The 16433-nt window shown below is 30.3% G+C and overlaps 3 protein-coding genes across 3 annotated transcripts; 2 read left to right on the top strand and 1 right to left on the bottom strand.

Annotated features, from left to right (window-relative positions):
- Window positions 1-772: 772 nt before the first annotated feature.
- Window positions 773-5705, top strand: LOC111035328. The gene is made up of 6 exons (XM_022316901.1): window positions 773-1093; window positions 1334-1722; window positions 3737-4133; window positions 4348-4538; window positions 4733-5027; window positions 5500-5705. The coding sequence occupies exons 1-6, from the start codon at window positions 953-955 to the stop codon at window positions 5701-5703; spliced, it is 1617 nt and encodes a 538-aa protein (XP_022172593.1). The 5' UTR covers window positions 773-952; the 3' UTR covers window positions 5704-5705.
- A 2826-nt stretch (window positions 5706-8531) lies between these two features.
- Window positions 8532-11273, top strand: LOC111035320 (dihydrolipoyllysine-residue succinyltransferase component of 2-oxoglutarate dehydrogenase complex, mitochondrial-like). The gene is made up of 10 exons (XM_022316889.1): window positions 8532-9097; window positions 9204-9295; window positions 9361-9434; window positions 9505-9576; window positions 9745-9800; window positions 9876-9984; window positions 10041-10416; window positions 10483-10681; window positions 10744-10995; window positions 11081-11273. The coding sequence occupies exons 1-10, from the start codon at window positions 9008-9010 to the stop codon at window positions 11213-11215; spliced, it is 1455 nt and encodes a 484-aa protein (XP_022172581.1). The 5' UTR covers window positions 8532-9007; the 3' UTR covers window positions 11216-11273.
- LOC111035321 (26S proteasome non-ATPase regulatory subunit 12-like) lies at window positions 11242-14043 on the bottom strand. The gene is made up of 8 exons (XM_022316890.1): window positions 13886-14043; window positions 13589-13768; window positions 12959-13195; window positions 12521-12804; window positions 12244-12468; window positions 12013-12181; window positions 11836-11913; window positions 11242-11755 (listed from the first exon to the last, which is right to left on the bottom strand). Exons 2-8 carry the CDS (start codon window positions 13760-13762, stop codon window positions 11537-11539), a joined length of 1386 nt encoding a protein of 461 aa, XP_022172582.1. The 5' UTR covers window positions 13763-13768; window positions 13886-14043; the 3' UTR covers window positions 11242-11536.
- Window positions 14044-16433: the final 2390 nt, after the last annotated feature.

Genomic DNA, 16433 nt, shown 5'->3' with positions numbered 1-16433 from the left:
TCAACAGAAAGAAAAAAAGGCTAATTCTAAAATTTTCAATCGTAATACTTACGGTCTTAAGACATCTTCCACGTCACAAATATATTTTTTAATTCATCAATAGAAACAAAAGTACAACGACAGGTTATTCCTATGCATGTTCAATGTAAGACATTTGATTAACCATACATCTTTCTAAAAAAGTGTTAAATATTAAATAAGCATTTTTAAAATTACATTAAGCATAATGGTCCACAAAATAAAATGGGTGAACAAGTTGGATTTATTATACAAATTTCAGTTTGTTTTTCGATTTTGTTCGATTATTTAACTTTCATTTCAACTAATGTCAAGTTGAATTCCTATATTATTATTTACTTGTAAACATTATTTTATCCTTTGTAAAAGTGATATTCAGTCAATAAAATACATAAGTTTTAATTTTTTTGAATTACCAAATTTATTTTAATTTTAATATGATTTAATTTTTGTGTTAACTTAACTTAACGAGTTAACAAAAAAATGTTTAACTTGCTTAGCCTTGGTCTTATTAATAATTCAAAATAATTAATACATGTTGTGTTTTTTTTTTACATTTTTCATCAATTGATCTTCTTTGAAGATTTACATGAATGTTATTGTTTATTTTTTTACTAGTATTATGTTTATCTCATTTTTATTGATGTTTTTATTACTTTAATAATATGTTTTATTTTATCTTTAATAAATGAAATATTATATCACCACATGACGTCATGAACTATATTTATTATTATTGTTTCATTAAGTATAGTATATTTAATCAATGATTGTTTATAGTATAGAATATAGATTATATAATAATCTCGTTTCCTACACAACAATTTGCAGTATACCTCTGGTTCATTTTAGTTCAATTATTTGTTTGAAATTGAAATGGAATAAATATGTTATTACATAAAATAAACATTAATAAAAATATTTGAAATTAAACATGTCGAATATGGAAGAGCAGGCCGAAATAGGTAAAAACACAGCATCTGGTATACTTACTCAACATTTTTTCTTATATATTTCGCATATAAAGCGAGCATTTGACAATTTCAATCAATCTACGGATAAAACAATTGTTCAGGTACTCGGTACTTAATATGGGTACCTATAAATGTATACCTAATTTAACAATTAACGACGAGTAAAAGAGTGCATACAATCAAACAGATTATTTAATTATAATATATTGTTACACAAAATATCCTAAGATATTGGAAACTGATTGTTTCATATTTGGCTACTGGTTAGACAGTAATATCTATGTAAACTACACCATGTTAAAATATATTTGCAATATAATAATATATTTGACAACTTTTAGGCTTGGATTAATAAACTAATGGAGAACCCTCGTCCAAACCATTTTAAAGCAATTAAACGTAATATGTATTTGGCACAGTTACTAATACATTTATATGACGGAAAGTTACGAGCTCCGTTTACACGAATGCCATCCAAAAAGCCCTTAGAGACCTTTGACGAATTACCATTTTACGGAAAGCCGGATACACTTATGGAAAATAACATAACTCCTGAAGTATTCAACAGAGAGTTACCATTAGACGAACTTAATTATATTTCATCGGATGAACGGACTTATATAGCCGTTCAGAGTTTAAATGATGGCTTTTCAGTATTTGGATATGTAGCGGTTACCATTGGAAGTGTAGGCACAGGTCCGATGTGGTTGAATTCCCGAGGAGAAACTATGTAAATACATATAAAAAACAATCTAATAGTTATACAGCAAATCAAACAAATCTGAAACTTAATCTTACTTTGATATTAAATATAAGACTATAAAGAGGAATCAACGTAGAATCTAAAATCTATAACATAGGACATATCAATACCAACGAAGCATAATACATGTATATGTATGTATAAGCATAGAGTCTGTTCGAAATGAGATCGGACCTCGGCGGCGACCAGTTTTCGTTCCTCGACGGTCAGACGCTACAGCGGCATGTCGGACGCTGCCGCGGAACAAAGCCACGCCCATGCGCACGACTCGGCCGCCGAGGTCCGATCTCATTTTGAACAGAGTATAGTAACACATAGTCCGATGTATCCGAATTGGTTCCGAGTATGAAAGTATTTTCATTTTTCCTACCCATTTCATACAGAATTAGGTCTATGTTTACAAATTATACAGGTATAAAAAAAAGGGATTTTTTGTTTCAAAATAGGTAGGTCTTAATATTTTTTTATAAAATAAATATTAATACGTAATAATAAGCAAATGTTCCTTTGTTTTTTTGGATATTTTATTTTATCGATGTAAAAATGTATAACAATTAATATAAGTTATTAATTCCATTCTATTTATTTCAATTTTTTTAACTTGTCCATTTCTGGATTTCTTTACTTTTAGTTTTAAGGTTCTGTTATTTTCCGTAATGAATAGTTTAATACAGCGGTTCTCATACTTTTTTGTTCGCGGAGCCCTTATGTGCCTAAAAAAAATTACGGAGCCCTCAAAATTCAGAAATGTCTATTTGAGAGAACAATAATTCATAGAAAATGATGTTGATTATAAAAAAATTTGTGGATTTATAAATAGTTTACAGTTTTAAACTTTAAAATAATACATATTGGTACGGTCCAAATAAGAATGAATACAAGTATAATAATTTAAAATGTAACTAAGAAATATAATAATAATTTAATAATTTGAATTTAATTAATACAGATAATATATGGGAGCCACGGAGCCCTAGATTACTCTCAAGGAGCCCCAGGGCTCCGCGGAACACAGTTTGAGAACCGCTGGTTTAATATATGTTTCAATTTGAAAGTCTTTATCCGGAAACCAATTCGGATGCAACCACATATTCATAGAGGTGCGTCTCCCCGATGTATATAGGTAGAGGTCACCTTTTTTTCGCTTAAATCGCATCATATTATAGCTTACATAGATTTGTATTTAATCGACAGTAGTACAATAGAACAGTACTGCAACAGTAGGTATGGGTACTATATCTGCAATTTTCATAATGTTCAAAAATATTATTATCTATTTATTATTACTCATCATACCATTATTTGGATTGGCATAATTATTTATTATTATATTCAGTTTTATTAGCAATTATTATTACTGTGTCGGCTTATTTTAATTGAAACATTCATTTTGTATTACTGATTTTTACTAATTTTTACCTACCTACCATGGAATTGACTGCAGCCAAAGGCCTATTTATTATAGTGTTATATTCATAATACAAATCTAAAAACCTTTATGTATTATTAGCCAGCAATAACCTTTTGAATTATTAGCAAGCAATAACCTTTTGAATTATTATTCCATCACACATTTATATTGATTTTTTATTTTTTAATGTGAGTGTGGATTGTGGACTTTTATCCTTCTCGATTAACTGTTGTGTACGTTCATAAATGTTTTTGATTCTGAAAAAACCAAACTCATCCAAATAGTATTCAAACTAGAAATTGATTAAATTATCTACCGGAGGCGATTCCAGTACAAGAGAGTCGACTAGGTACCTAATATATGAAGCAATCGTGGGAGACAATTCGAGTAGACCCTTTCATAGAGGCATACCTAATACATATACTATTACAGTAATACCTTAATAATAAATTAATAAACGACTTAACTTATATAGAGGAGAGTAAGGTTAGGTCGCTATAGGAATAGGCAGGAATTCAGAATTAGTTGTTATTTGTAAACTAGACCTACTTACTTGAATATTCTTTATAGTAAAAGTCCAATACCTACTTTCCAAGATTTACCAGTGAGTTCTTCTTTACCAAAGAACTCACAAGAAATTGAGTTAGTCTTATTGGACGAGCAGGCAAGCAATGGCCTAGCAGTTTTAGTAAAAGAAATATGGGATGTGTTATCTGGACGAAATACCCCGGACATCAGAGAACGTGCTAGTAGTTTTTATCACACGTTGTACACCACTATCAAACACGAGATGGTCAATGAACAGAATAATCTACAACCAACAAAATGTCAAGATCCTTTTGTTAATAAGCTGATATTTTTCTTGGTGGAATATTTAAGGGCCCAGGGTGTACGCGACCCCGAGGCGTTACATCGATTCAATCAATTATCAATGTTAAAAAAACGAATCAAAGCTATAGTTGTCGAAGTATGACTTGTATACCTAACAATTATTTTTTAAATTATTATTGTTAAATTTAAATAGTTTACATATACAAACATTCCTACTGAATAACAAAGAGAGTCAGCATTTTATCTCATTCCTTGTTGTCTTATTATCGTCATATTATTATTATTGTCTATCGACTAGCTATAATTAAGCATATAGATGATCTAATGATGAATAAGACCCTGTTATATAGATTGAAGCCAGACGACGAGTTTTTGATGAAGTCAAAAAGTCAATAATAATGCCTAAAATGCAATTATTGCTACATCCATCAGTTAACAGTTCAAGCGTTATATCTGAGATGTTATTAAAGGAAACACTAAAAATGGACCCAAAATCTGTGGATTTTCTTTTCACGCAGTATCCTTCGTCCGTGGTAAAAAAGTAAGCAGATATGTTAACTTTTTTTAGAACCAAAATTATTGATAAATACATACACAGATACTTACCTAGCTGACGTTCTAAGTACCTACTACCTACATTTGCATAGTTGCATGACATCCCCGCCTTGTAATGACCTTAAAATTCATTTTTTATTCAACTATGTTCTTACAGTGTTTAAACTTGTGTAATTTTAGATTTAAGATAATGATTGTCAACGAAAAAAAACGCATTATGCAGTTAACCAAAATACGTTTAGACAGTGTAACAGGTGAGATGTACAAAGATTTAAGAGAATCGATAAGACGAGGTTTGTGTGACTATCAAACGGCTCGAAATGAATGGCTCAGGGTTTGGCGAGTAATCAAAGAATACGAAGAAGTATTAAAGCTTGAAGACAAATTGACATTGGCTGTAAATTACCAAAATATCAACAACAAATTTTTGAAAATAATAAAAAATGAAATTGATATAGCGAAAATTCGTTCTAAGGTAAAAAATATGTTAATTTATAAGCTAATGAGTAATGATCATAAAGCATAATGACGCGGAGCAAGAATTTTTCTTTTTAGATGTTCAATAATAATATTCAAATTATTTTGACATTTCATAGAAAGAGATTTTTAATTTGTTTTCAACATTTTAAGTGTTTCATTGTGAGATATAAAACTAATAAATAAAAATAATAACAATTACCTAGTTGTTTATAACTTGAACACTATAATATTTTGAAGTCAAATCAAACTATACAAAAGTTCGTCCAATCCGAATACACAAATCTGAGAATACAACGAATTCAAATAATATAATTGTTAAATAGGTACTAAAATCTATTAATAATAAATATTAAAAATCTTCAAGAATTCGAATTCATTTTGTTTTTTTCTTGAAAACTGATACTTGCGCATTTCAATAAATCTAAAACTAACTAACATATTTATATTTATTATTTATGTTGTTTCAGAACAAAAAAGAAAAAAACAACATACTTGAAAATGAAATTTATTTACTGAATAAAAAGATAAATGAACAAAATAATGTTTATATATCGGAAAAAATGCACGCAGAACAACAAATAAAAATGTACTTAGACGAAATAACTAATGAAAACATAGAAATACAGCTCAGGATAGCTACCATCGATCACCTAAAATCTATTATCCAATAGAGTGTTACCTATTTCAAAAAAAAAATTAATAATTATAATACTATAATAATAAATATATTTATAATTCTATTAATTCAATTATTGACAATACATTGATAATACACCTTAACTTTCAAACTATAACACCTACTATATTGTTTAAACTATATCTATATATAGTAATACTGCATCGTATGCCATAGATATTGTTATAATTAACAATTAAATCAATACAAGGAAATCGTCCAAAGAAAATAATAAGAAAATCCCTTTAGTTAGGTAGGTACTTTTATTACAACCTACTACCTATATTATATTCCCAGTCGTAAATATCTGCGTATTGAAAATATTTTTATTACTAGTACTAACAGCTAAGATATTCTAAGATTAATTTATTGGTCTTAATGGTGTGTTTTTTTCTTGTTTTTTTTTTTATACCAGAAATAAGGTTTTCAATATTTAATATTGAGTTAGGGTGGTTTCTGGTAGCAATTAAATCTAGTTTGTACTTCGGGAGGTTAAACAATATAACATAGGATATTATTCAAAATAGTCGCTAAAAACAAAACTGTAAAAAAAACAAATATTTTAGAAAAACGACATAGTTCGATTTTGTAAATCAAATAATGGCTAATAAAATTCAAATATGAATAGCCGCAGACAATTGAATTTATTGAAAAGAATATTTATACTATCATTTTATAAATATTATGGTATAATTTTCAAAAACATTTTTGGTTATTTAGAGATTGAATATTTTTGACTTCTTTTAGTTATTTTTTGTCTTATGTATGATATAATTTTTTTGCCAAGTCACAAATGTTCCTCACAAAGTGTTCTTACAGTATTTACAAAATGTTCAAAAATTAATCACAATTGTTTTTTTATAAGCATGGGTATTCAAATTTAGACAAAATCACGAACATTTACAAATTATTTTATGGTTAAAAATGTATACAATTATTTATTTTAATATTTGCGTAATGAGACTCGATAATACAAATTTTAATATGATTTTTCATAAGTTATTCTTACTAGAATTTAAAAAAAAATAGATAAGTGTAAAGCCATATTAATAAATAATAACGTTTTAAGAGAGTATGATGTTTAAATATGAATGATAGTATCGAGTTGAATTGAATGTTTATAAAAATTTCCATTCTCAAAAAGTTTGAAAATGTAATTTAAAATTGCACATTAGTAAGTTGTTCTTATAGCAAATTAAAAACATAGAAAATACATTTTACTCTGAATTTTTTTAAAGCGAGGTTTTTTCTAAAAAAAAAGGTTTATTAATTTTTATTTATTGAAATGGCTTGTTATTATTATTATTATTAAGGCTGGTTTTTAGTAAATTTTTCGACAGTTTTGATTTGTTAATGATAGAATATATAATGACTAATGAGATGTCAAATGAGTAGGATAATGAGTTGAATAATAATTATTATGGATGAAAACAATAATCGTAGCAGAGTTAGGTTGCTGTAACTTGCCAATTTGCCCATTTCTAAATATCTATAGCCTGTAGGTTAAGAGGATGCTACACCCGCATGTATTATCTCCGTCTTACAAACGTACAACATAGCAAAAACTGTTTTGAGTGAAATAGAATCACCGAAGCTGTAGTCTAAGCTAAGCAAACAAATTTTGATACTATTAAGAGGAGAACATTTAATGTGTAATATCGTTTTTATTTTTTCGATATCACGAATACAAAAAAAGTTATTCAAGTTTGAAGTAATGAATTTTTAAACAATAAGAAATTTTCTTGTATTTGTGATATCGAAAAAATAAAAACCATGTTGCACAGTAAATGTTCTTTTGTTTAAAGTGTGAACATTTGGTTGCTTAGCTTGGATAACAGCTCGAGTGGTTCTATTTCGTGCATAACAATTTTTGCCATGTTTTACGTTTGTAAGACGGAGACAACACATGCGGGTGTGGCGTCAATGCGTCATCCTCTTAAGTTAGGTTTAAGCACCGATTTATTCATAGGTAATCCTTAAATCCTTTTAGAGGTATACATATAAAGTATAAAGTGGGCCTGGTGAGGCACAGTGGTTGGCCGCTGTCACTAACTTGTGCTGAGGTCAAGCATCGGCTGCTATCGCTCATTTCCATCTCCCAGATGGGTGGCCAACGGGGGTTTTTAGTGACAAATCTTTGCCCCATATACACGTGTTTCGAAACAATCATACTTCCCTCCTCCTACGCCATATAGTAAAAAACAAACAGACTAATAACCATCACCCAATGGCTTATGTTGTCACGGGTTAGATAAAAAATTAATATAAAGAAAAGTATAAAGTATAATATATAAATTCCAATTAACATTTTAGTCGAAATAAAAGCATAACACGAGCATATTGGTAGATCAATAATCAATTGGTTAATCAGATCATTATATAAATATATAATATGGTATAATCGAGTTATGGTATGTAGATAATAGTTTTAATAGACCTATGATAAATATATAATAGATAATTGATATAATTGATATAATTAGGACCCACGCGTAAGTACATATTATACATATATATACTTGTAAGTTTATTTTAATCACGTTTTCTGCGCTGGTGATATGCGTTGTCGAGGCTGATTATTGTTTTTACAGTCTAATTTAATAAAAATAAAAATATAATAACGATACACGGTCGATCAGGTCAAAGCTGAAGTAATAGAATTTAATAGCTTAGAGTGCGGTTGTCTTAGCGATTGTCAGTGAGCCTGTGACATTGCAATTTACTAAGTATTATTCATATTATATTTCGTATAAGTAGGTAGCTAAGTACCTATGACGACGATGATAGCTGATCTCATTGCGACAGACAACGTTGCCCCGCCACTGAAAGTGTTTGTAATTTGCATCCATCGTGATGGAAACCGAGTTTCGATGATTAATCGCCAATTTTCCATCATCTGTAGTCCTTAAATATTCGTTAATCGCTGTTCGTTTTGAATTTTCTAGTAATTGCCGCGCAGTCGTGTCGCGAAGATTAAAATAAGTCACGAGTGCTCGAATCATGTGTTAGGTTGCTCTTATCACCAATTGTTATCTCCTCTGTGTCCTAGGCATCGATGACACTGACCTCTCTCTCGCCGCTGCTACGCAAAGTACGACAAAAGTGACCCGAAAAATTATTTATATTGCCGGCACTAAGATCCGGACAAAAGTACTGACATCGCCTTCTATTTCGACCCCCCTCCATCCGCCATCGTTTCCGCACAGGTAAGTCAAAGGCCAACGACGTGACGAACACAGTCCACGGATTTTGCTCTCCTCTCCCAAAACTTGTTTAGGGATTGATCGCTGTAAGCCGAAATGGCCTACGGTATGTTGCACGTCGTCAGGAGTCTGCCCAAGAACGCCCTGAAGTCAACGGCCGCCGCCAGACGGACGTCCCAGTTCGAGGTAAGTTAGACTGCCGTCGGATGGTATGTACCTAACCTGGTGAACTGTCAGAAGTGCAAAGCGTCGAAGTAATTGTTTCATATCCTCTGTTTTTTCACACCACCAGGTTTCAAACGAGACACGAAGGGTCCACCGAGGAAACGAAACCGCCTGTCCAAGGAGAGGATTGTCAATAGTTGCTACCTCTTCTGTTAGCCCGTCAGTAGTCTAATAGTACCCAGAGATTTTTAAATATCAGTATTTTAATTACACTTTTTTCTTAGGATATCGCTTTATAATTCATCCAATAGAAGGTCTTTTGATCAATGCCGCTATTTTCAAACAAGTGCAATCCTCTGTAAGAAAAACATTACAAACAATTTAACATTGGAAATAATCTAATAAAATAATATAATATTTATCAATAGGGGAAGAACACATTTTAAAGACACCAGCTTTTGCTGATTCAGTGTCCGAAGGTGATATGAGATGGGAAAAAAGTAAGTTCAGTGTAATACATGATAAATTCACAAGTAATTGACTAATATATTACTTTATTCAATTAAACTTGTGCAATACAACAAAAATTAGAACTTAACTGACCTCACAGCTACTGTACATAATTGGCACCTATAATGTGATATAGTTTAATTTTTTTTTTTTCATAGATGTTGGCGACACAGTAGCAGTGGATGAAGTTGTTTGTGAAATAGAAACAGATAAAGTGAGAAAATACTTATAAAAAAAAATAGGTCAATATAAATTAATATTACTTTCTCTTTTTTACTCATTATTTAAGACTTCAGTTCCTGTTCCTTCACCGGTCAACGGGATTATCGAAAAGCGACTTGTTGAAGATGGTGCTACTGTCAAAGCTGGACAAGATTTGTGTACAATTACAATCACGGGTAGAAATAATTTTTTTAGTTTATTTTACGTGTATGATGTTTAAACAAATTATTAGAAGGAGGACCTGCGCCAGCCAAAGCAGCTCCTAAAGTTGAAGATACTCCTAAGGTTGAAGATACCCCTAAAGCTGCAGAACCAAAAACTCCTGTGGCTGCAGCAGCAGCTGCTCCTGTTCCTGCAACACCTCCCCCACAAATATCACAGCCCCCACCACCGAGAGTAGCTACTCCACCAGCAGCTGCCCCTCAAATATCAAAACAACAAACTGCCACTGTTAAGGTACCACCAACTGATCCCACCAAAGAGATAGCTGGAACCAGATCAGAATACCGTGTTAAAATGAACCGTATGCGATTACGTATTGCCCAACGTTTGAAGGATGCTCAAAACACCAATGCCATGTTGACCACTTTTAATGAAATAGATATGAGGTGATCATCAATTTTTAAAGTATAACTATTTAAAGATTGCCCTACTATTTATAATTCAATTTTTAGCTCGATCATGGATTTCCGTAAAACCAACCTTGATGCTTTTCAAAAGAAACACGGATTGAAATTAGGGTTTATGTCTGCATTCTTAAAAGCGTCTGCTTACGCCCTACAAGATCAACCCGTTGTCAATGCTGTAATAGAAGGCAATGAAATTATCTACAGAGATTATGTAGATATATCTGTAGCTGTAGCAACTCCTAAAGTAAACATTTAAATATTAATAGCACTATTTGACAATGGTTTTATAAAACATTTTATAAATAGGGTCTATTAGTGCCTGTCGTTCGCAATGTTCAAGACATGAATTATGCAGATATTGAAAAAACAATTGCGGCTCTCGGTGAAAAAGCGAAAAGAGGAGCTATTGATGTTGAAGATATGGATGGTGGTACTTTTACTGTCAGTAATGGTGGAGTTTTCGGATCTCTAATGGGAACACCAATCATCAACCCACCACAATCCGCTATTTTGGGAATGCATGGCATTTTTGAAAGGCCTATTGCTGTTAAAGGACAGGTTACTATCTATTACAGTAGTTTTTTGCTTTTGATAATAATTAATAACATATTTTTAATATTTTTTTTTTATTATTATTAATTAGGTTGTCATAAGGCCCATGATGTACATAGCTTTAACATATGATCATAGGCTTGTAGATGGACGTGAAGCTGTACTGTTTTTACGCAAAATTAAAGCTGCCATCGAGGATCCTAGAATAATTGTTGCAGGATTATAAACTACAAAATAAAAAGCCAGCCGTACTTAGAAATAAAAAGCACTTATTAATTTAATTACATTGTATTGAATTTATCCTAAAGTATTCACAAATTTTTTTTTTCACTCATTAATATGTAATTTTCTTCTTATGCGCCCCTATCATTATTGAATGTGTATAGTTATTGTAAAAAATATAAATGTATTACACTCATTCAAACTATAAAATTGAAAACGAGCAAAAAACTTTTGGATGAGTATAATTTATCATAATTAAAAATAACAATTAAATTATTATTAAATTTGTGTTTTTTGGGGAAATTTACAAATGTTTAATTATTTCTTAATGAGACAGTAAATGTTTATGAACCATCTGTTCTTTGTTGATGAGATGAGTAGTATTGTTTACTAGCTTCATGAGGTCGTTGAGTCCAAATGACCATTCATTCAACACTTCGTTAACAGATTTTCCAACTGAAAATTCAACCACACCTGACGGACGATCGATTTTAGCTTTTACAGATTTATCTACAACCATGTTAGATAATAATTGTTCAGTATCCTATAACAGATATTTAGATTTTTAGTTACAACAAAATCATATAAAATTCAATTAATGAAGGATAACAACATTCATCTAACCTCTAAAGTCATATCTAATAACTGAGACATTCGAACAACTCTGATTCTAGAATAATATTTGGCCATTACACGAACATTCTATATAAACATACAACAAAAAAGCAACAATTATAAAGTGGACATAAAAATTAGCATCAAATTTAGTTTAAGCTTTTAGGCTCATCTATTAATACATACATGTTCAGCAACTCTGTTTTTAAGATCAGCCCAACGTTTCTTTCCTTTTTCAGTGCTTTCTGAAAATACATCTGTAGCTGTAGGCCCAGATTTTAGTTCAATTTCATAATCCTGGCTCAACTCTTTCCATTGAATCAATTCCATAGTGGTAAATAATTGCAGGAATGATCTATTAATAATAACAAATTAAAAATATAGGAACATACATAAATAAAATATAAAAACACATACTTGTACTTGGGTATTTTTTGTAAAGTTTCATCTTCCAGAATTCGGTGAGTTAAATCAGATTGATGATTATCGTATGGAGCTAAAATGAGGTATAATATTGCATTTTGCAAAGCAGCATTACATTTTGTTTCATCAGTATTAATCTCAGGAGTAACTTGAATAGCTCTGTAGTGGCGGCATATATCTAAGTATTGACCATCATGTTCACCCAGCTCAATCATTAATCTGTAAAATGTATGTTATAATAACTATTATAAAATTGAACAAACATTCTTACTTGTAGTATTTTAATTTGAGCTGTTGTATTTCAGGTTTATCATCATCAAAAAACTTTGTATTTATCTTCTTTGATATAATCTGTGTACGAATATAATCTTTCTTAGCCAAACATAATCTCATCTGTTCCAAAATGAGTTCAACTTTTTCTTGTTTTTTCATTGAACCATAAGTCTCCACCTGCAATTCTTGAATGATATTTGCAGCGCCAGTAACATCGCCTTCGTCTTCTTTAATTTGAGCCAATTTTTGTGTGAGACGAGCTCTTTCTACTTCTACATATATCTGAATAGCAAAAATAACAATTGTAAATTTGTACTAGACTACTAAAATATCTATATTTTAATTTTAATAAACTAAATTAATATTGAAGTTCATTAATACATTTAAATGTGTAACATCATATTATTTTAATTTAAAATAAAAATTGAATTATTACCTTTCCTTCAGTAACGTTCCTTAGGGATTCGATTAATTTCAATTTTGTCTCTTTATCGGGTGTTTGGTCAATGAATGTACAACACTCCCTGACCATAGCTGCAACTGAAAGTTTCAACTGTGATCTTCTTTTAGTTAACATAACAATATGTTCATTAAGTAATGCCCATTCTTTGGCTTGAAAACATAGTTTAACAATAGCAACCAAAACTCGACTAGTTGAAGCCATATCAGATCCCTTAAACATAAATAATAGATTGGACAGTTGATCATTAATTCAAAAATAGGTTATTGTATGTTTGTACAAATTATTATGCAAACAGTTTAATAATTTTGATTACAAAATCAACAGTATTTTCATATAATCATATAAGCTCTCAAATATAGATCATAACACAATATTTTATTATTCACTCTTAAGCATTTACAATAATTTAAATAAGTAGTAATAAAAATGTGAACTCATTCAATTGAAACGAATAATAATCTTTAAAAATAGGTTTATTTTAGACATGAGAGAAGTACACAGTTAGGTACTAAATAATTTAACATTAAATTGGTATGCATATATACAAATAACATACACATGATCAGATGTGCAATACTTTAATATAAAAAAATAATAACTCACAGTTCTAGTTTGTTTTTCAAGCACAAGTAACGTATCCAATGCTTCTTGTAGTTTACCGCTGGCCGCCAAACTTTCAGCGACAGCGATTTTTTCATCACATGTAGCAGTGTAGTCCACTTCCATTTTTACTATACGACCACCATCAGTGGTGAGAGGTTCCAAATTGTCCATCATCTTGATCTATATTTGTAATATAATTCAATTTTTATTCTAATAGCATCGTTTACACAAATACAGAGATATATCAAAAATCTTAGGTGCTATAGAACTAATTAGGTATTATAATATATCACTTACATAATTTTGATTGAACGACTGAGTTTTTTAATTGTTCTCCAATTCACTTAACGTACAAAGAGTAATACAAATTACAAGTTTTAAGCCTTTCGTAACAACTCGTATCAACATTCAATTGCCTTGTTAGATGCTACTTCTAAAAGTTTTATAAATGTGCAAATCACGAATATGTAATCGGTGGGAGGTTTTCATGGAGGAATAACAAAAACAGTTTTATCTTTTTTGACGAAGCACCATTCTAGTAGATAACCGAGGTGGTCACTGGTCGCTATCATCTATAAATATTCTGTTCCCGATTTCCTATATCATTTGGAGTCAAGACCTCTCACATTTTATTCTGTGCTTTTACCATAACTCATAGTCATAAGTCCATAAAGATTATAGATAATGTCTAATCTTCATACCTTTTACCACAGAATAAAATATATGTGCTTGTTTAGTTACAACACTGACAAAATAAACTTTTGCTAATAAACAGAACGTGGTAATAATTCCGACGTCCACGAGTGACGGCGCCGATCAAGGTACATCGTACTACACCGCACATGCAAACTAGAATACTAGATGATAGAATAACCTGTATTTTACTGTATAATACATAAATGTAACACAAATTGCCATGACCGCACCACCCAACCAAACCGGCCAGCTATTCTCCGTCTATCAGTTTAAGGTCTATAATAATTATTACCTAGGATATATACATTTGACCCGATAATTTTTTATCCTATCTATTTTAGCCCTTTCTATGACAAATATTGATGTTTTCAAGCACGTATAACAAAAGTTCCGAATCCAGTATTTTTTTATACGACTTCTTTAGACACAAATGGAACTTCAAATTTGATCATTCTTCTTTAGTTCTACCAAATGAATAGGAGAAACAAGGTTTCTTCGACCTGAAGTCTGAATAAAAGTGTATAATACGTAGGTTACTTACCTAAAGGATTTTTTTTTGTGTCCGTCATTACTTATCACTTTTTGTGGCACTGGGGCAGTAACAATGCTCAGATTTTCTACTTGGACATCTTTTCTTGGTTGGAAAGATGAAACTCAATGTATAGTTGGTACATTGGTGTTGCGGGGAAGGGAGGTAAAAGAAAAAAAAACGTAGGAAATTACAAGAAAAAAATATTTAAGAAAAAAGAGATTTTTGGCAAAACCAGTTTATGACTTAATCGATTTTAATTTTTGGTGTAATTCTGATAAAAAATAATCGTAAAGACATGACATTTTCACCGAATGCTTATATTAGCATTTTGTATACACTTTAAAATATAAAATAATTATGACATTTTTTAAGCTGTTTATTACTTGTTAAGCACCCTGTCTGCTGAAACATTTTATAATTATAATAAATAAAGCTATATATATATATTTATATTCAAATTTTTCCCCTGTAAATGCCAATAAAACGTTCTTCAGCAGAACCATCTTAGTACTTGTGTTATTTGCTTTAGTGTTACAGTATTATTTATTGTTTAGCCAAATGATTATTTTTGTATGTGCTTTGTGTTGATAATATTAGCATTTTTTGAACACCACAATTTTCAAAATACCATTTTCTTTTTAAGCAATTTATAGGCATAAAAAGTTATTGTTGATTATTGTTGATAAAAATATATTTTTAGGTCAAACAACTTTAAAATTAAATAAAGGTTCCTCATAAACTGTTAGTGGAGATATTGACAAAAATTCGCCAAAATCATGAAAATTTGCAAATATTTTGAGCAGGAAAAATACTAGTAAATATGTATATATCATTTTGAAAATTTAACAAAAAAATAAAAACTGATATTAAATTAAGTTTTTAAGAAATTTTGAATTTAATTAAAATATTTTTTTCGACATGGGATTTTCAGCCCTAAATTAATTAATTCTCATCAAACGATTTTCTTATTTTGTTGAGTTGCTAATTGCTGTGATTCAACAACAAACAACTGTAGTCCGTACTCCGTAGATACTTATATTATTGCCTATTGGATCATTTTATTTTATAAATGAGTCAGTAGTTTCACCCCTGATATTTTTGCCCGTATGGTGGTATCTAAATAGTGCTATATTTGAAGGAATGTCTCATTTACATCAAATCTTTGCTGAAGAGCGAAAAAGCAAAAGACTAACGGACTGTTAATCACACATGACGTCAATGAGACATAAGTATATATCGGTCAAGAAAATACATTGAATTACAAAAAGTACCCGCTCTTTTTCTACCTGAAATTTGTAATGTATATGAATGTAAACTACATAATATCCAGAGTAAAAATAATCAAATTAAAGGTTTCAAAAACAGATTTTCTAAATTAGTGAGCCATAAACATTCTCCTGTTTGGAACTTCATAAAAAAGAAGCTGAAAGTTGTAGACGGTGAGACGAAAATCTAGCAGCGATAATTAGGAACGTATAAACTAAAAAAATATAAGGAAAAATGCAGTTATAAATAAAAAAAATTATGTCAAGAGTATAAAAGTTAATCAACATGGCGTTAAAATTGTTTGTTAGCTATTTGGTACCTAAATCTTGTATAATTACAATTGTAACAATA

This window comes from Myzus persicae, unplaced genomic scaffold (genome assembly GCF_001856785.1).
Source record: "Myzus persicae strain clone G006 unplaced genomic scaffold, MPER_G0061.0, whole genome shotgun sequence".
Classification (NCBI taxonomy): Eukaryota; Metazoa; Arthropoda; class Insecta; order Hemiptera; family Aphididae; genus Myzus; species Myzus persicae.
The sequence above is the reverse complement of the archived record's forward strand: the minus strand, read 5'-3'. Positions and strand labels throughout refer to the sequence as shown.

Bases quoted from the DNA above. Each gene is read 5' to 3' on its own strand.
- LOC111035320 (XM_022316889.1), top strand. From the start codon at position 9,008: ATGGCCTACGGTATGTTGCACGTCGTCAGGAGTCTGCCCAAGAACGCC. The intron at 9,577-9,744 runs GTAAGTTCAGTG...TTTTTTTCATAG, and splicing joins TGATATGAGATGGGAAAAAA to ATGTTGGCGACACAGTAGCA. The intron at 9,801-9,875 runs GTGAGAAAATAC...TCATTATTTAAG, and splicing joins GTGAAATAGAAACAGATAAA to ACTTCAGTTCCTGTTCCTTC.
- LOC111035321 (XM_022316890.1), bottom strand. From the start codon at position 13,762: ATGATGGACAATTTGGAACCTCTCACCACTGATGGTGGTCGTATAGTA. The intron at 12,805-12,958 runs GTAATAATTCAA...TTTGCTATTCAG, and splicing joins GGAACGTTACTGAAGGAAAG to ATATATGTAGAAGTAGAAAG. The intron at 12,182-12,243 runs GTATGTGTTTTT...TATTATTAATAG, and splicing joins CAAAAAATACCCAAGTACAA to ATCATTCCTGCAATTATTTA.
- LOC111035328 (XM_022316901.1), top strand. From the start codon at position 953: ATGTCGAATATGGAAGAGCAGGCCGAAATAGGTAAAAACACAGCATCT. The intron at 1,094-1,333 runs GTACTCGGTACT...GACAACTTTTAG, and splicing joins CGGATAAAACAATTGTTCAG to GCTTGGATTAATAAACTAAT. The intron at 4,134-4,347 runs GTATGACTTGTA...CCTGTTATATAG, and splicing joins TCAAAGCTATAGTTGTCGAA to ATTGAAGCCAGACGACGAGT.